General features: G+C 45.8%; 1 protein-coding gene across 2 annotated transcripts in view; it reads left to right on the top strand.

Annotated features, from left to right (window-relative positions):
- LOC138526301 (E3 SUMO-protein ligase RanBP2-like) overlaps positions 1 to 21,108 on the top strand; it is a 1,824,256-nt gene that overhangs the window by 1,635,571 nt on the left and 167,577 nt on the right. For both annotated transcript variants that reach the window (XM_069636876.1, XM_069636877.1), the window contains one exon: positions 17,505 to 17,715. In XM_069636876.1, coding sequence (XP_069492977.1) covers positions 17,505 to 17,715 — 211 coding nt within the window. The remainder of the gene's footprint in view (positions 1 to 17,504; positions 17,716 to 21,108) is intronic.

Here is a 21,108-nt window from a genome sequence, read left to right as displayed (position 1 = left end):
AGCTGCAGGTGTCTCACGAAGAAACCGTTTGCTGGTGTCTCAAACCGATGGCAGTAGCAGAAGGGGAGCAAATACCTGTTATGAAAACAAAAAAATTATAATTAGTCTCGCCAGCTGATCTTCATTAATATTACTCATTTTATTTATTACAGCCGATCAGAAACTATTTGCTTGCAAGGATAGTTCAATGGAGTATGTTCGGCTCTAAAATCAATGCGAAAAGTAACGAAATAAATCGAGGCCAACACACAATGATAAACGACAGTTAGTCTACATGCGTGAGGAATGATATGATATGGCATTTGTAACGCGCCTATACTCAAGTGTTTCAAGGTGCGACGAGGCAGGTGGGGAACAAGGGCAGACAGACAACGATCCTACTAGGCCATGTGTCTTTCTGATTGCGCATGGGGAAGGGGGGTAAAAGTGCTGTACATGGTTAGTCGAATACAAGATAAATAATAGGGCCTGCTGGTGGCAAGTGCAAGGTAAATGCCGGGAGAAGGGGCTGAAGGATACAGAGACAGAGACAGTCCTGTAGTGCAGGTAGGCAGTGCAGGGAAAAGTGGCTGGGCCAAGGACCGAGATCGGTGAGACCAGTGGACCTGCATGCCCATGTGCCCACTACGAACACGTTTTCCTTGCTTTTCCTAGCTCTTCATTCATTCATTTATTCATGCATCCATTCATTAAATCTTAATTCCGGTATAAAAGCGTGTAAAGATTTACTCACATTATATTTGAAATTTCCATTGTGTCTCTTCGTAATGCAGTCTGTAAAACGGACCGTGCTCTTGACAACGATTTTTCGTATACTGAACTAAAATGAAAGTCGGTCTAGTTTCTGAATGTTCTGCCTTATCGTCTCTTACGTTATTGCGCACCCCCTTCAAATGTAGTTCTTTCGGCATTCGTCTCAAGGTAAAAAAACAATAGACCCTTCTACTTCCAGTGCGACTTGTGGGCCTCATCTGGGCGTGAGCTGAAAATCAAAGCCGCTGTCCTTCGCATTCTTTATTTGCAACATCACGTAGTAAAGGCATCTGTGAGAACTTGAAGTTTAGAATCCCTCTATGTAGTGCGCCTCAATGTGCAAATACGAACTGGCTTCTCTCCCAAATGCCACAGCTCGCTTGGCGCATTCTAAGTCCCCCAATTTTGTCCCCGTTGTCTGCGAGCTTTGCAGCCCAAATGGAGACATTTAATTTTTGGGGGAAGGTCAGGGAAAGTATAAAGTACCACAGGAGTTGAGTTAAAAGTGAGATTTGTTTGTTTGTTTGTTTTATTATTTGCAATACGCAAGCCTCCCCTCCGTTAACAGTGCGCAACAGTGTGCAGCATTTACATTTACATGAGATGAGACATGAGAAAAATATATACATACACATATATGAGGTGAATAGAGAGAATTCAAAGTTGACACCCAGCTTGTTCGCCACCCATGATGGTGAAGGTAGGGGTTAGGGTTACAGGTACACTGTACAATAACATTTATTTACAAAAAGACAATCGTATTGCAATTATTTAAACCGGGATTTGTACTTCACAACCAGCTGTGCTTCGGGTGGGCATGGCACAGTCGCAATGTTCGGTAGCAATGGATCACTGCTCCGCACAGAAACGTCCAAAATTCCATATCTGTGCTTCTCTAACACAGCAACAATAAGGCTTTTCACAAAGTCGAACTGCATTTCATCATAGACTGGTTTGATCACCCATTGCTTACTTCGTTTTGAAAACACCTTAGTGTAGCGAGGCATCCTTACTTTACCCCTAGTCCTAGATTGTTCACATCCGACATTGCTGTTATGGGCCAAGACCGCTAGTCGAGTGCGATGTTTCATGCCCCGAAAGCTAAAATGCAAGCGCTTTGGCCTGTACTTTAGGCACATATTGTGGAACACCTCCAAATCTCCTGTGTGACAGAATTCTGTCAGTCCTCTCAAATCTCTTGATAGTTTTGTCGAAAACAATCTTCTCAATGGCTTTGTGTGTCGGTGAAGATGGAATCAACCACTTCTTCTTCCGTGCCTCCTCTGGGGACAAAGGGCCATGTTCACATTGGTGGAAATGTTGATTTTCTGTCCAGCGGTGAACGTTGGTACAGTGGTGCATCAGTGACCGCCATTTTTCAAGTAATATTTGCACTGACCCTTCACAAGTTTTTGAGCTCCACCAAAGATGGTTGGTGATAGAATGGAACCACTGCAAAATACTTTCAAAACCTTTTTTTTTTCCTGCAGCCGAGTTTTTCTTACTGATTGATTTAGAAAGATGCCATACGTCAAATTGATGATTAATATGTGGGAACTGCTCTCTCATTGTCTTGGCAATTGAAACGTGTCTGTCCGTGGCTATGAGGTCGATGTGCATTCCCCTTGATTGTAGATATTCCACTGATTTTATAAATCCTAGTTTCTCCATGGCCACTGACGATGTACATTGTGTTACCTGCACGACCACCGAACTCACAATTTTCTTACTATCCATGTCCTGAAAGTGGTAGGTGCAGTACTTTGCAGAAAATCCTGGGCTGTCGCACTGTCCATCGCCGGCTAGCCTGAATCGTTTGCCTTCGAATGTACTTTCAAGAGACAATTGTTCAATTTTCCAAGCATCACTAATGGCCGGAAACAGATAATCACATTGGTATATGTAGTACAGCGATTTAGAAATGAAATGGAGTCCCACAAACTGAAAGAAAGCCTCTAACTTTATAAAACTGGAGCCACTAAAAAGTGATGCAGCTGCACACAGTAGATTGCCTGCTGGCATTTTCCCCAGCATCGTTTGTGCAGACCATGAGAACCTATGATTTAATCTACAGGCAGCATTTATTTTGACATTACTGCCTTTTATTTGACGAGTCACATTAATCAATGGCTTCCCACATACTTTCCCTCTAACGGAATACACACATTTCAGCATACTTATAATTTCCATCAAACAACTGTCGAATACAATGTATTTGCTCTCTTTCATTAGACTGTCATCCTGCGTCAACGTTGTTTCGGCCTGTGACGTTGTGGAGATTTCAACACATTGGAAAGTAATATCGCTGATATCAAGTTCTGATGCGTCTATGGATGCTGCGGCTGGTTCATTCTCTGTCATTTCGACATCTATTACTTCAACATTGATGGGAGAACACAACAATGTCGACAGGTTTTTGGGTGGCAAATTTTTGGCGGGTGTAGATTGTGTGAATTGATCCTCAACTACTTCAGAGCTATCTTCAATACATTCAATAACATCTTCTTGTGGTGGTGCGGTCGCACTGTAGCAATGGTCCAATGCAACTTTGCTGTATTCTCCAAACACAGTTAATTCATGTTCTGGCCATTGGACATGAGCATCTCGAGCCTGAACGCGCCTCGCCTCAATTAATAGTTCCTCCATAGTGTACATGGTCTGGCAAGCAACATCTCTCATTCGCTTCACTGTCTGTGTATGTATAGTTCTGACACCCACGGGTAACTGTAGGAGAGATTGGAAAAGGGATGTTCAGTTTAAACACAAGATAAAGTGTAGTCCAATTGACTGGAAAAAAACATAAAATAGTCCCCAGCACAAACATTTTTTTAAAATTATGACCTGTTTGTAACTAACCTTTTTTTTTTTTTTTTTTCTTTGCAACTTTTTTGACTCGACCTTCAAAATCTGCACGCTGTAGCTCCAATTCGTTTCCGCATGTCCTCCCTTCCTCTTGCGCTGCAACGACTATATTTTCTGTATCCGCATAGACAGCACGGAATGAGGCTCCATCGTCTCCCTGAAACATAGTACTTTCATTACTATGTATCAAAATATTGTTAGCATAAAACACACGTGAGGAAGAACACACAGGTACATCTCAATAGCCAAATACGATTTAAACATTGTGTGCAACAATCAAACGACAAGTATTCGACCAGTGATGATCTATTTCGATGGAGCTGTCAGTATCCATACCTCTGGCTCTGCATGCACTGCCATGAATGGTTGTATTGGAGAGAAGGCATCAGCATCTCCCTGAAACACAGTACTTGCATTAGTATGGTTTTCAATATTGGAAACATAACACACACTTGGGGTCGACGGCACAGGTACATATAAAGAGATAACCACAAATGATGCATTGTCTAAAACAATCGAGGAAAATATAAGTATGCAGATTTCATCGACTTATTTCTCTGATTCCTTTACATCTGCATCATCAAAATGGAATGTTGTGATTGTAGTGGAAGCTCCGTCGTCTCCCTGAAACACAGTACTTGCATTAGTATGGTTTTCAATATTGGAAACTTAACACACACTTGGGGTCGAACGCACAGGTACATATAAAGAGATAACCACAAATGATGCATTGTCTAAAAGAATCAAGGAAAATCTAAATATGATCACATTTCATCGACTTATTTCTCCAATTTATTTACATCTGCATCATCTAAATTGGATGTTGTGATTGTAGTGGAAGCTTCGTCGTCTCCCTGAAACACAGCACTTGCGTTAATAGGGAAGACAGTATAGCAAATGGAATCACGTTGTATGATCACGCATGATGGAGCTGTCAGTATTCATACCTCGTGCTGCTGCAGAATATCTATGGATGTTGCAAATGTGCGCACTTCCGAAAGCTGTTGCGCCAATTCGTATACGCATGGTCCCGCTTCCACTTCCCCTGGAATTACTTGAATGTCAGGCTCTGCATCAAGTGCAGGGGTTGACGCTCCATCAACTGCCTGAAACATAGTACTTGCATTAGTGAGGATTACAATAGTGAAAACATAACACACACCTGGGGTCGACAGCACAGGTACATATCAACGGCTAACCACGAATGAAACATTGTGTAGAACAATCAAACGACAAGAATCCCAGCTCTGATGATGACGCTCGATGGAGCTGTCAGTATCCATACCTCCTGCTGGTGCAGAACATCTAGAAATGTTGTAGATGTGGCGGACGCTTCAGCATCTCCCTGAAAGACAGTACTTGCATTAGTATGGATAACACTAATTATAACTGAAAACAAACACCAGTGGACGATAACTAAGGTGTATATCAATTGGAAAGCACTAACCAAACATTCGGTAAAATAATTACACGATAGAATAAAACTATTACTTGACATGCATAAAACAAGTCTGGAGCGGATTAGCTTAGTAAGATTACCTGATACCCGCTAGAAGTGGTTGATAACTGCGACCACGTCAAGGATGTAGAATGTTCTTGCTTCAGATTCAAGGGATAGTCAAGAAGTTGTAAAGGTAAATTAAAGATTGATAATGAAATGCCAATATTAAAAATAGCCATGTAAGGCGACAGAATACTTGAAAAATGCTCAATACAGCACAGTTCCCTGTTCCCATATATATACATTGCGTTTGTGGGTTATGAAATCGAAAAAGAATATATTGATAAATGTCATTATTCAAAAAACTATACACTCATATCAATATCGAAATTATTACAAGGGATAGAACACCTACAATATCAATTAATCCATTCGGCTACCTACACACTACCGCAAGGCCTAAAGCTAAATCCGGACACTTGACTCACCAGTGGTGGAATGTGGACGAATAGAGTGGGAATAGCGTTTTCGAGCAATTTCCGTGTCGTTCGCCGTTTATTCTTCTTTGTTACCCAAGATGATGTGTACATGTCCAAGGAAAAGTGCCGGCTGCAGATGCGGTATCGATCACCCCTCTTGTCCTGTAAGACTTGTTGGACTCTACTTTCCAGCTCATCCAGTGGATATCCGCAATGTCTGACCCATTCTCTTATTCGATCAACAGTTTTCGGGAATACATGCATTGTAGTGCCTTCAGATTTCGCATGGGTCTTCGAAGGGAACCGCTAATCGAACAGGGGGGCGGCCTGCTTCAAGGGGAGGCCTGGCTGCAGACACGGGGTCTGAGGAGGCCATGTGACCGATGGCCCCTTGGCGTGGGATACCTTTTGAAGTGTACATACAGTTTGGCACCTTGGCCTTTCGCGCCCCTGACAGCCCCCCATGCCAGCGCTCATCCACTGGCGCGAACCGCCTTTGATAGTATATCGTTGCTTATCAATACCAAATGCCACATACCGGAGATTCTTGTGAGCACAGACCCACACTTCAACGAGTGTATTATAGTGGTCAAGACCCTAAGGCCTGTATAATCCAATGGTAATTGTTAGTATAGATATATGTGTGACTTTTACAGAGACATAACCTACTGAAAGACTTTGAACAAGTGTTATTTAGTGCATGCATTATCAAGAATATGTTATGTTAGCTTAGATAGATAGTGACCACCCTGCTTCACAGTGACCAGACCTTCACCCATTCGGAGCACAGATATCTGACGTCCATCCTTCAATGGAGACACACTTGATTCATTTAAAAAATCGAAACAACCGTTGTTAAAATATATGTGGTGTTTTATTTTGTATCTTATTTTCATGACACAAAAATACAAGTCTTTAAAGATTATACAGGTCAGGTGGCAGCACAGCGAGAGAAAATCCCCTGTACTGACCGCTGTCACTCGGGAACGTTTCTCTAATGGCACGAACGGCACAGGCGGGTATCACTCTTCGAACGCGGTGTCCAAGCCTCCCGTGGAGCCACCATGTAAAGGAACGATAGGCCACCAGCCTGTACCACCTGTGAAAAGGAATGAAACAAACTGTTTTTAAATGACCAAGATAAGTTTAATAAACGTTTGTTGTCAATGACAATTCTTGTAACTAATGGCATTCTGCACGGACAAATGCTATCTAGACAATGCACACTATTGAACGACTTACATGCGTTACAATGATATGTAGATGTAATTTTGGATATAGTAGAAGAACATGAAATAAGAGTGGCATGACAAGCAGAGTATACTTACTCGTTACTCGGATTACGAGGACGAACAGTTGCGCGAAGTTCGTGCATAAGCATCATCATTATTCTCAACACGGCCCGTGTGAGGCAGGCTGCCCTGAAGTCTGGCAGCTCGGTGATGCATTGCGGTCGTGGTTCGCCTTCTGAAATGTAGGCCAGGCATTCCGAGTTTTCTCGGCAGCAGCAGTTCTCCTCATCGGTTGGCATTAGCTCGCACCGATTGCATGTGCACCAGGTGGAGACGCCGTCCATGCGACTAGGCCCAGGCTCTTCATCTGTTGATTCGTCCTGCCAACTGTCGTCCGAATCCCCATCGTTTTCGCATGCTTCCCTTTCCAGTAGTTCCACCTCGGTATACTTGGGCTCGTACATGTAGGGTATTATTGTAGCCATTGTGTGGTAAACAAAGTAAAATAATTTACCGAGATGGTACAGGTGTTCACACGGGCTACAAGCGGCGAAGGTAGCTGACCAGAGCACAGAAACGAGTCACAAAATACTCTAAGTAACACAGAGAGAGGAATGGAATCGAAAATCTGCTGCTCTGTGTTGTGAAACAGTCTGTTTATACTTATTGAGGAAAGAGGCGTCCTGCCATTTCCATGGCGACACGTCATTAGCTGAAGCGCAGCGAATGTTGACACAAGACGTGCTTTGGCGTTGGGAAATGGGCGGTATGAGTCTGCTGATGACAGGCTCAGGGGCGGGGGAATTGATTCAGTGCCGCAGAAGCAGGTCAGCCAGGGCGATGCGGCAAGTGATAGGATTATCACAAAATGGCGGCTCCCTGGTGCCTGTTTTCGCGTGCGTTTAATGGACGAAAACTCGGGTATGGTCCATAGGAAAGTTTTCTAAAATGGAGCCACTTAGGCTTAAAAAAACATGGCCGACCTGTAGGGACAATAAAAAATGTTACTAGACCATGCCTTTAAGATCTGTGGGGCTTCATTGACCTGCATTCCTCGGCAGCCTGTGGTCTTGGCCTCGAAGGACATCTAGCATTACTCCTGGGGCGCCCCGGCCCATTCAGCGATACCCTGTCCCCCGTCGCCCCGTCCGGGGAAGGGGGCATCATGTCTAAACAACCTAAACTCACAAAAAACACGGATATCGCCACAATGCTGCTAGCGGCGGACAAGGGGAAAAAACAAGACCATCCTACCTCTATGCCGCAAACAGACCAAGAAGGCAAGGAACACCTTGCAACCAGAAGCGACCTATTGGCCTTCATGGCCGACATGAAAGCTGAGTTTAGGTCCTGCATGACTGAGCTCTCGACGAAGCTGGAGCACACCGACCAGAGAGTTACGGAGGCAGAACAAAGATTGGGGGACATTGAGGACCAGGCCCAGGACCACGCCACGGCTATTGATGGAATCCAGCACTCCATCACAGCATTGCAAAATACATGTGAAATCCTGGAATTCAAGCAGGAGGACCTGGAAAATCGAGCGCAGCGCAATAACCTACGAATCTGAGGTGTTCCCACCGCGGTTCCGGACCAGAAATTGTCTGAATATATTGGGAACTTATTTCAATGCCTTCTCCCAGACCTGGACAAAGCCCAACTCTTGCTGGACCGTACCCACAGGCTTCGACCCTGCAGAAGAGTGGAGTCGGACTCGCCCACCAACATCATCACCAGAGTGCACTTTTTCACCACCAAAGAGGCCATTTCATCAATCTCCCGCACCCAAGTCGAACTAACCTTTCAAGGATCCCCACTCCAAATTTACCAGGACCTCTCCCGCCTCACTCTGCAAAAGAGAAGAGCTCTCCGTCCGTTAGCTCTCTTCCTTCAGTACCCACAGGTCTGCTATAGGTGGCTCTTTCCAACAGCGCTACAATTTGCCTATAAAGGCATTTTACGAAGAATCCGCCACCTAGAGGACGCCGCACAAATAATACATCCACTTTTGCCTGGGACGACCCCCCCCGGGGACCGCCGAAGGTACCCTCGAGGGAGACCCGGTGCCCCGCTGAAGGATAAACAAAACACATGGACAAGGGTCCCAAGAGACAGAAGGGAGAAGTGACCGTGCTTTATATGAGGACGCTGGAACTGGAGGAGGGGTAGCGTTTTTACCGGATATTGAGATCCCATAACCATAAACAACTAGGATCCGGGTTGATGCGGCCCCACTCCTTATCAGCCCCGGCTCTTCATGACCCCAGCGTGACGCCATACACTGCAACTCTGAAAAAATGCCATCAGACACCCACCGCAGCGGGCCTTTCCCCTCACAGCTCCTGCCCACCTCCAAGGAAGGTTACATCCACAGATCCTTGGAATGCCAGCTATAGTCTGGCCACAAGTTCCAGCTATGTTGGCTGACCTCTGTTATTTGGCCCAGTTGGCCTGGGGTGGCACCGGCCCCACAATGCCGGCCCCCCCACCAGTTAACACCCTGCCTCCCTGTTGAAAGCAGGGACTAAAAACCCAAGAGCAGGATAACAACCACTCTTTCCCTTGTGAGAAATGGCTGACCTCAATCCAATGTATACCCCTCACCTGAACTCACCAGAGACCCCTCCCCCTACTCGGGACCATAGCACCCTGAAAATCATCTCTCTAAACGTCAGAGGGCTGAATTCCCCCCCAAACGTAAATCCATCCTACAGAAGCTACAGGACGAGGAGGCAGCAGTGGCCCTGCTACAGGAGACCCATCTTTTGCCAGCAGACTTTGGGCGCCTGCACTCCCAACAATTTTCTAAACAATTTATCGCTTCAGGGGGCACCAAGAAAGGAGGCACAGCAATCCTCTTCAGGAAGGGACTACACCCCCAGGTACTGGAAACTAAACTCTGCCCGGAGGGAAGATTCATGGCAGTGAAGTGTCTCCTGCTGAACCAGCTATACACATTTGTCTCGGTGTACTCCCCGAATACGGGACAAGTCACATTCTACGAGGCCCTGTCCACCGCCCTGGTCCCCTTTGCAAAGGGCCAGATCGTGATGGGCGGGCACTTCAACGGAGTGCCAAATCCCCTGAAGGACAAGTCACACTCGGCCTCCTCTGGAGACATCGCCCTGGCTCTAGGTCTACTACGACTATTTAGGACCCTGGAAGTGGTTGACACATGGCGGGTGCTGCACCCCTCGGAAACAGATTTCACTTTCTACTCTTATGTCCATAGAACCTTTTCAAGGATTGATCTCCTGCTGACATCACCAGAGGTACTCGCCTTCACAAATGAAGTGTCCATCGGATCAAGAATTCTCTCAGATCATGCCCCGGTAACCCTAGAGATCCGCACTTATGACCCAACCCCCACTGTCCGCCGCAAATGGTCACTTTATGACCCCATGCTGAACGATATGTCAATCAGGGATTTTATTTCAATTTCAAACTTCTTCCAGGAAAACCCCAACGAAGACACCTCACCAGCCAATACCTGGGACGCCATGCAGGCTGTCATCCGGGGGGAACTAATAGCCCGCGGGGTGACATACCACAGAAACAAAGGGCAAACTCGTATGGCTCTCGAGGAAGACCTCTGAGAAGTGGAGGCGAGGCATAAAGAAAAAGGTTGGTCCCCCAAAATACAACTAGCGCTTCGTACGGCGCGGATGAAGATTGAGGCGCACTATGCCGAACATACGGCACAACTACTAGCGAAAGCCAAACAATTCTATTATGCTAGGAACAACAAAGCGAACAAGCTAATGGTAGCAAAACTCGCCAAAATCAAGAAGAACAACACCATTGTCGGACTGCGTGACTCTCAGGGCATGACCCACTACTCGGAGCCAGAGAAACTACGGCTAGCGACCGAACATCTCGTACAAGTAATGTCCGCACAGCCACGCAACCGGCAGGAGCAGACAGAATATCTGCAGCTGAAGCTCTCAGCCCGAGATACTTTGGACGCGCCAATCTCAGCGGAAGAGGTCGAAGAGGCCATAAAAAGCCTTAAAACCAGAGCCCCCGGACCAGACGGATACACCACTAAATTTTACAAAATCTTCCGGCATCAATTATTACCACCCTTGGTGCACCTCTTTAATTCCTTCCGGAACACGGGCACCATAACCCCCTCCATGCAAGAATCCATTACAATCCTTTTGCCTAAACCTGGGGGGGACCCAGCAAATCCGGCCTCTTACAGACCCATTGCATTACTGAACATCGATGCCAACATCTATTTGAAGGTTCTGGCAGCGCCTTTCCCACATCCTGCCTGATATAATCCACCCATACCAGACCGGATTTATTAGAAACAGAGCAACAAGCGACAACATCCACAGAACTCTGGATCTGGTGTATCTAGCTACTGGAAACCCTCATAGCCTGGCACTGCTAGCCGTGGACGGCACCAAGGTGTTCGATAAAGTAGACTGGACATTTATGAACCTCACCCTGGAGGCCTTTGGCTTCGGATCGGAGTTCCGCACCATGGTCCTGGCGAATTACAGATCCCCGAAGACCCTTCTGAGAATCAGTGGCACCCTCTCCTCCCCTATCCCTCTAACCAGTGGAACCAGGCAGGGATGCCCACTCTCTCCACTACTATTCGCCCTGGTTATGGAGCCCTTTGCCCAAAGAATTAGACTAAATGACTCTATTAGGGGGCTCCAGGTTGGATCTTCCCAACATAAAGTGGCCTTATATGCGGACGACGTCCTATTCACCATCTCACAGCCCTCTCTTTCCCTGAAACACGCTCTGGCCGAAATTAAGGATTATGGAAGAGTCACTGGCTTCTCGATTAACTTAAACAAGTCTACAACTCTTGGAATATGCCTGACCCCGTCGGAGAAGGCAACCCTGACCCCGCTCTGTCCCATTCAGTGGAAAACCACAGCAATCCCCTACCTGGGGGTCCAAATTCCGGCGAACCCAAGGGAGGTCTACCGCGTGAACTTCCCTCCTCTCTTTAAGGAACTGGCGGATGATCTAAAGCGACGGAAACTACAGGAGATCTTGTTAATGGGCCGCATTACTGCCCGTAAAATGAACCTTCTCCCCAGATTCCTGTATGCATGCTCCTCACTCCCGGTGCCTATCCCTCCCCCGGCCCTTCGGGACCTCCAAAGGAATATGCTGCGCTTTGTCTGGCGGGGGAAGAAACCCAGAATCCCCCTGAGGACAATGTTGGGGAATGCCAGGTTGGGCGGTCTGGGAGTACCCGACATACAAGGCTACCAGATGGCAGCACAACTGGCTATCACCCAAGCCTGGCGCATATCCTCGTACCGCCCAAGATGGGTGGAACTCGAACAATCTCGCCTGACCCTCCCCCTGCGCTTCCTCCCGCCCCCTATGCAACAGACAGAGAAACTATTGCTGGCCACCAAACACACCGTAGACGCATGGGATAAAGCGCTAAAGAAAAATGGGGTCCCCAGAGGACTGAGCCCTTCATCGCCAATTTTTCTCAACCCATCTTTCTCCCCGGGTATGAACCCCGAAACTTCAAGAACTGGATTGCGGGGGGCCTGGAATCTGTGGGACAACTGTTTGAAGGAGGGGAACCGCGCACACTTGCACAATGGAAGGAGACCTTTCAACTTTGCGAGACCGACAGGTTTTCCTACATCCAGCTTCGCCACTGGTGCTCCCACCCGCAGACCCGTCTTGCAGCAGTCCGCCCGCCTACAGCACTGGAACAAACCCTGATGAACCTTCCGGGCCAAGGTAAGATCTCGGCCCTATATAAAAGCTTTCAGGGGACTTCCACACATCTAAAACCTGCGCCATGGCACAGTGGGAGGCGGATCTGCGTCATCCCATAGAGGACCAGGCTTGGATAGATATATGGTCCCGGGCGTACTCCTCCTCAGCCTGCATCACCAACAGAGAGTGCGCCTATAAAATATTGTTACGTTGGTACTACTCCCCTCTGAGGCTCCATCACATGAACTGTTCCCTGGACCTGGCGTGCTGGAGACAGTGCAGACATACGGGGTTTTTCTTTGACATGTGGTGGACATGCCCACAAGCCCAACAATTTTGGAAACAATGCCTGAACATTATTGAAGATATCACCCAAACAACGCTCCCCCTAGAGCCTGAACCCATTTTGCTGGGCAGCCCAATCCCGGGACTAAACCCAAGGTCAGGGCCCAAAGCCAAGCTCCTGTCCCAATGCCTTCTAGCATGGAGAATAACAATCGCCCGCTTCTGGAAAGCTGGAGAGAGACCTCTCCTGCCCTTATGGTGGACCAAAATGTGGGATATCCTCATCGCAGAAAAGGTGACGGCGGCAAAGGCAGGGACTCTCCATTGCTTTCAGAACATTTGGGGCCCATTCCTGGACTATGATCAAAAATTCCCGGCTCTTACATACAAGCCCCAACAAGCTAAGCGGATTCTGGATATCGAAGACATTCCCGAAAGGGGATGCGAGGTGTGAGGGTGGGGGGGAGGGGGGAGCCAACCTCCGGGATCGCAACCCGAGCGGGCACGTGGGATGGGATGGGGAGGGGGAGGGGTAGAGGGCTCATAATATGATTAAAGGTGTTCGGAAGGTCACAGTAATGTACAGCTGTATTTGTTTCCTGCATTGTTGTTGAAATAAACATATAAAAAAAATCATAGACAAAATGGCTTATTTACAAACACAGAAATATCTTGAATCCAACCACTTGCTGGGGGCCCGCCAGTCAGGCTTCCGGCCCCAGCACGGGACGGAAACAGCCTTAATAGACCTAAAAGTCCAAATTGATGAGTTCAGAGATAAAGGGAAGCCAGCCCTCCTCTTGCTTCTGGATTTATCAGCAGCTTTCGACCTGGTAGATCATGGGGTCCTCTGCAGGCACCTGGATTCGGTTGCTCACTTCTCAAAAGAAGCCATACTGTGGATTGAATCCTTTCTTAACAGGACCATGAGAGTCTTCTCCCCTATTGCAGCCGCAGACCCCATCCCCATTTCCTGCGTAGTGCCTCGGGGATCTTGTGTCTCTGCTACCCTGTACAACATCTTCACGAAGCCCCTGTTCGATGATCCGGACCTTCTTGGTATCACCTACTCAAACTATGCAGATGATACTCAGATTCTCCTACCGCTTACTGGTGATTACGACAAGAATGTGGCCTTGGTGAACAGGGTATACCTCATCATCCAGGCATGGATGGCCACTCATGGACTATGCCTGAATGATGACAAGACTGAGATGATTATCTCGGGCACTTCCTCAACCCTTAAAAAACTGGAACCTAAATACTCCACATTCAATATTGACAACAATTCTATCACAGTCGCTAGCGAGGTCAAAACACTGGGATTCTACCTGGATTCGACCTTCTTCCTTAAAAAACAGGTTAATGCAATGGCATCCGCCACAGCATACACGTGCAAATTAATTAGAGCAGGTAAACCCTTCCTGCCTAACAAAAGTTGCATGACATTGGCGAGAGCTCTTGTGCTGTCGAAGCTGGATTATTGTAATTCTCTCTACTTTGGGGCCAACAAGGAAATTATCAATCAAGTCCAGCTCCTCCAGAACAATGCGCTCAGAGCAGCACTAGACATCTCTGGGAGAGAACATCTCTCTGAAATAAGTAAATCCAACAACTGATAATCCACACAGTATAAAATCCAGTTGAAAGTGGCCTCTCTCACCCACAAATGCCTAAATAATGCGGCACCTCCCTACCTTACCGAGAGAATCACCAGAAAAACCTCTATAAGACCATCTAGAGTATCGAACACCAATTGCCTCCTGGTCCCTAGATTTAAGCTTTCAAGAGTTGGGGGTCGTAGCTTCCCGGTTAAAGAAGCCGAACTGTAGAACTCCCTACCCCCCCCCCGCTCCCCTCCCCCCACGAGAAGATCAATCCTACACACAATTCCGACGGAATTACATAAGACTGTTGAAAAATCCGAACTGTAATCCTGGCTTATGACAACCTCCTACTTTCTGTTCTGCCCTGTACATAACAAAGCAGCTCTATATTGTACATAGTATTTTGTTTATATCCCGACTTCCTATCTAGGATGTGCATACCTGTCTCATGTAAATATACCCATGTAGAAGTATACTTTGTAATAATGTTATCACAACTGTACATAGTTTTCTATCTATAGCCTTTCTACGTAATTTATCCTATCCGGATTGTATACTCTGTACCTTGTAAATTTATCTATGCAAACGTATTTTCTGTAACCAAGCAAGCTGTCTTATGCAATGCGCCCTGATACCTTCAGGTCTGGTGCGCACTACAAGTTAATAAACAAACTACAAGTTAATAAACAAACAAACATGTGTGTTAAGAGGATTAGATAGGACCCCTGGGAGCTAAACTGTTAAGTCATCGATGTGTTTTCTGTACGCCTGCATGCCATGAGGTCTATTTAAGCATACATGCAAAGAAATTCAATGTTTTGTGTTGTCCTTGGAAAAGCAGGTTCTACAGGTGGGTACAGACAAAAGGGTTACCTTGCTGTCATTTCCATTTTCATGAGGTCTTCCGGGCAAGGTTTGTTTTTAGTTCCTTCGGTTGCCCAGTTCTTGAAGGGATTGACAAATAATTATCCACCAACATTGTCTGTCGTTGCATCTTTGGAACATAGTTTGGTTCTTTCCTTAACATACATTAATGTTCTTTTCATCGCCTCATGCTTAAAACAATCTTTTTGGTGGGTATAATGTCTGCTAGACGTGCTAGCGAGATGCACGCGGTTTCGTGTAAGCCCACATATCTTCAGTTTTTGAAGGAGAGGTACTGAATTCGACTTTGCTTTTTACTGAAGGCTATTTCGGACTTCCATGGTCACCAAAAGAAGCACTTGCCAGATTATTTTGTCCTTCCTCACACTTCGAAGGAAGAGGAAAGGTTGCACAGGTTTAGACCTAAAGGTGGTTTTGGGTTTCTCCATTGATATGACACCATCTTTCTTTCTGGAAGGGCAATCAGCTTTTTGTTTCCTTCTCTCAAGCCTGGTTTCGGCCGGGGTGACAAAGCAGGCTTTTTTACATTGGAAAGTCCTTTGCATTAGAGAGTGCTATGAATAAGTAGGCGGGTAAGTGCCTTTTAGGGCTTAACGCTAACTTTAAACACGAGTGATGGCCTCATCAGCCTTGCAGACAGGGGGTGCCACTTTTGGGATTTTGCTAGTTTAGTAACTTGGCTCACTCCATATGTTTTTGAAACGCGCTCTGTAGCTGTTGGGTGTTCGAGATGCCCACTTTAGTAGAATTGTCTGCTCTAGAGTCTTCAATTTTGGTCCATCTCTGGTCCTTGTGTACTGTTTTGGAAATCTATCTACATGGGGGATCTGTGGAAGGACGCAATACATTAAAAAGAAACATGTCTTACCAATAATGCTTTTTCTTTGGATTCTGCAAACACAGATTTATCATCTCTCTCACTATGCCTGTCGTCTGAAAGCAAAAAAGAAAAGAAGGAATGAGACAAAGATCATTATGCTCCTAAATAATAGTGTTGTTGGTTTTGCTTGTTGGAGTGGAATTTCTTTGCAGATTCTTGCTGTCGCAAATTCTCCCTGAGGGATCCCTCAGTTGCTGAGTAGAGGGGGGGGGGGATGTGAGAACAGATGTAATGAGGGTGCAGTGTGCTCCGTTTATACGTTGATGACATCCTGTCTAGAAAGCTGTTGAAATTGGCTTGCGCCATAGGGTATTTGTCTAGAAGAGGAATCTGTGGGAGGTTAATCCATAGAGCGTTACTGATAAGGAATTTTTCCTTCAGCCTACTTCATCTTTGAGTGTGTCAGAGAGCATATTTGGGAGAACCTGGGCTCCTTTTATAGATTGTCATTCAGCAAAGCCCTGATTATATTGGGTCAAAGGCCTGAATAGTATTACAAGTGCTAATTTTCATTTTTGGGTACAGGGATTAAAAACAACCTTAATTCTGTATGTTGCTTTTGATTGCGTCTCTATTGCTGTGCCAAATTCAAATAAAAACAATGTATAGAAATTCACTCCTTTTCAGTAGTTTCTTAAAGGCTCTAAATAAAGGCTCTAAATAAGGGGAGCACTTGCATGAAGTGAAGATGTGCATGCAAAGTAACGTCAACACAAATGGCGACCTGAGAAGAGTGTGGTTAAAGCGGTCTTCCTGTTCACATGATGTGACATTAAAATATGTATTTTATGATCACATCATTTTGAGACGAATCTGACCTCCACTGGCATTGTACAAACTCATTGTATGGTGCCTCATCTTACCTCTTCCCATATTAAGTCCTGATTTTTTTTTTTTAAACACATTTTTACTGACAATTTTTGACACTTAACATGTCCTCAGTGTGTGCCTTAATTTTAAACTCTTGAAGTCAAATCGATTTTTCAAATAGCAATCCATAAACAAGTGTTCCCTTATCAGCATGACCAGACAAAACTGTGCATTTCGACATTTTGAAATTTCAATTTGAGCATTCATGTGAGTCAGTTTGTATATTTGAGATTTGTTTTCGGCCCAAAATATTTTAAAAAAATACAATGCCTTCTCAGTTGTTAATGAAGACGTCTTTATTTGGTTTCCATAATCAGGACCGTTATCCTGTTTAAAATCCATGATTTTAAGATCCTGTAAAAATGTTATTATATAATTGTGCTTTTTCTGATGAGCTTAATTATTACCAAGACATAAATTGTGAAGCACGATTCTCTAACTACCCTAGTCCATGGTTTGGTTAAAAGCAACGTCTTACATTGATATTTATGCCTGCAGAAATCCCCACATACGGAAGTGACCAGCTCCTCTGAAGCAGGAAGCACACGTAAGGTTGGTGCCTCTGTCCTTTCAAGTGTGAAGTCAGAAAAAGAGCCAGATTCTACCACTGAATCCACCCTGAAGCAACAGACTATCTCCAAGAGTGACGACTTACCTATTGATTTATCAATAAAAGCTGAGCAGTCAAGCCCAGATTCGACAAGCCAAGGTATTATTTTTATTTATTTTTTAAAGTTTTCAGCAGGATCAGTCTTGTTAAATTGCATAGTGTGCAGAGTCATTTATAAAAATTAAGTTATTATATTAGAAACCAAAACACTGACGTGCAAATAAATTGCAGCATGTTTGTCAATTCACACTGCGTGGAATCAACATAGGACTTGAGATACAATTATATTGTTGAACCAAGAGATGTTTATTGTTATGAACCCACCAAAATGCAAGTAATGGGAAAACCAAAATAGGATACATGTCCTCAAACAAGGTGAGGTTGAGAGCAACTGAACAAGTACAGGCAATGTCCCTTATTGACTCAGTGTCGTCTGTCGAGGTCCTCAACCTGAGGTGCCATATGGAAATAGTATGTGATCATGAGGTGCAGCCCTCATCAAGGCCGTAAAACAAAGTTTCTCAGTCTTTAGGATGTACTGCTCTTAGAATCTTTGTAACCAAATATATTGTCTGAGCTACAGATGACAGTTTATTTTCTCCATGTTTGTCGTGGTTGGATTTTCATGCTGTTGTCATTTTAGCACCCCGTCAAAGGTAGTCTGGCACCACCAATGTCCACCTCTGGTGCCAGTAAGTGTTTCAGTTTGTCTGGTAGATTTGCAAGTGCCACCAGCACTGGATTCTGTTACGGCTATTCTTTCTCTTATTTAGCTTTGTGGGGCAAATAGCCATGGGCCCTACCAGCCTCTGGCCCCAGCACTCCCAAAGCTCTTAAGCTCTTAATTGTCTTAGCCCTACTACCTTGGCTCTTCTCCAAATGATGCCCCACTGACTTTCTTTCTACCTTTCTCCTTTAGGCACTCCTCTAGTTGTTGGTCCTCTTGGCTTGGTTTATCAGGGACGTAATTTCACCAGAATGCCAGGGGTAGCGCAAGTGAAATCACATGCCCTTGACCTCTGACATCACAGGAAGTGATGTAATTTGCCCCACCCCAAAGTGACATCACAGGAAGCGTTGGAACACGACCTTTTACTAAGTACACTATGAAAAATATGGTTACAATATCACTGTAACATGATAAACATTTCATACAAGAATGGATTACCATATGCATCGGCAGAAAAAACATGCTATAACTGCAAATTGCGAAAAGCAAAATACATTGTCCGAAGTGGATGCATATTCTACTCTAAATGCTTTTTGGAGTATTTTGTCTGCATTGTGAATTTGAGGTGACCCCCTCAAGTGTGCCTGAAATAAACCTTTAATGAGTCTAGCAATTATTGTATACAATTCCAGAAAGACACATTATTTGTTATTCCTATTCTTTCTTATTTAGGGTCAATGCTCAAAGTCTTACACTTGTGAAACCCCCTGTTTGGGTTTTTAAGAAGCCTGAACAAGAAAGCCAGCCATTCTAGAAACAAAGAGCCACATGGCATTAGCCACAGCCCAGGAGCTTTAATTTGTAGAAAAACGTAAAACATTTTTTAGGGGTAACAAGGGAGACCACAGGGGTCGCAATTGCCACCCCTGCTGACCCCTAAATTACGTCCCTGTGGCCTATGCTGCGTTTTGTCTCTGGAACTTAATATCCACCACTGCTTTGTACTCAACTGACTTCAGTGGTGCTTTCTTTCCTTCTCTCTTCATACCCCTACCCTTCCTACTGGTCTTTTGCTCCTTCCATTTGATCTTTCCCTTCTGCTGTCTCTTCATCACCCTGCTTTCACCACCTTCCTCCTCCACTCTTATTCTCTGCTCCACAATCTCCAACTGTCTGCAAACGTTCTCACCTTTCTCAAAGACTGGCCCCCTTTTATATCTTGGGCCATTGCGGAATTGTGACAATTGGAGTGGGGTTCCCCTGTACAGGACTACCACTTGGGTTTAGGGATTTGCTTATTTGGTTCACCCCAGCTAGCTGTTAATGTCTTAATTATCAATAGTTGGCCCTCGGGATGAAGGCATAAAAGGCAGTTCTGCTATTTTGGAATCGGGAAGCCTTGTCATTGTGGCTCCATGCTATCTTGCCTGACTGCTCTCCTTCCCCCTGCTTGGTCTCCTCCTCCTGGTGTGTTTCCTTTTTGCTTATCCTTCTGTCCCACTTCCTTCTGAGCTTGCCTTCCTGGTACATCCTCCGCTCCCTCTTGTCTCTGCCTTCATCCTCCACTCCTTTGCTCTCCTCCACAATCTCCAACTATATCCAAACCTTAGCCATGCTTTATATTTTGGTCGTTGGGCAATTGTGGAGCTGATTTGAGTGGGGAAACTCAAACAGGCATTTGATTTGGGCTTAGGTATTGGTTGTCTAGGTTCAGCTCCACCTCCTGTATGGCTGTTTGAGTGTTAAGTATCAAGAAGCAGCCAAAGGCTCTGCAAGTATAAGGCATAAACGGCAGTTCTGTCATTTTGGAAACTGATGGGTCTGTTGCAGTGGCCACTCGAATACTCCATGGCTCCCGCCATTCTGGGTATGCATTCCCAACTCTTCCGGTGGGCATCGTTCATGGCCTAAGCTGCCACCACTTTGTCTGCGTATACGAGCCAGGCAGCAGTCCCCCTGTGGAAGTCAAGGAATTTCGGAGGTATGCAACATTAACAAAAAAATAGTTCAAATATAGGATGAAGGGCCACTGTTGCATCTGTAATTGGCGAGTGCAAAAAAAATCCGAAGAGCAGACTGTTGTGCATTAATTAAGAGACTGAGGAACGCGACAACTGGGGGAGAGGACCAACATCCTGGAGAAAGGTCTCCAAGAAGTGGATAAAGACAATTCAGCAAATAGTGAAGCTATAGAGAGGCTAGATGTCGCCACCAGGAATCTCGAACTCCAAGTGGAAGACCTGGAAAACAGGTCTCGTAGGGTCAACATACGGGTCAAAATGCTGCCCGAATCTGTGCCCGATAAGACCTTGGAAGCGGTGCTCCAGGGTATCTTCGCAGACATATTGGAAACGGGCAGCCCAGAAACGGTGGAGCTGGACCGAGTGCACAGATCTGGACGTCTGGCCAAGGGCCAGGCGGCGAGGCCAAGGGATGTACTGGCTGCATTTACTCGATATGCTCAGAAGGAAGCGGTTCTCGGAGCGGCGAGATTACGAGAGCCAATTATGTTTGAGGGCCAGCAGATCGCCTTCTTTCAAGACCTGGCAAGCAGTACACTCCTAAAGAGGCGACTGAATGAGAGAGCGATTCGTTACAGGTGGACCTTCCCCTTTGGCTTGCTCTTTGACTGGGAGGGTTCCCAGAGACGAATCACATCCCTCCAAGAAGGGGCTGCTCTTCTTCACATCGAGCTGGAGGAACCCCTCCCCTGGTGTGGGACTCCCGGGCCCGAGCAGTCGTTCTGGATCAAGGCCTTGGGACTGGATGACGGTCCGGGAAAGGAGGAAAAGAGGTCCCAGAGGAAATAGTCAGCGGAGGGA

This window comes from Ambystoma mexicanum, chromosome 7p (assembly GCF_040938575.1).
Source record: "Ambystoma mexicanum isolate Mex_15411 chromosome 7p, UKY_AmexF1_1, whole genome shotgun sequence".
Lineage (NCBI taxonomy): Eukaryota > Metazoa > Chordata > Amphibia > Caudata > Ambystomatidae > Ambystoma > Ambystoma mexicanum.
This window is presented reverse-complemented; position numbering and strand designations above follow the sequence as displayed.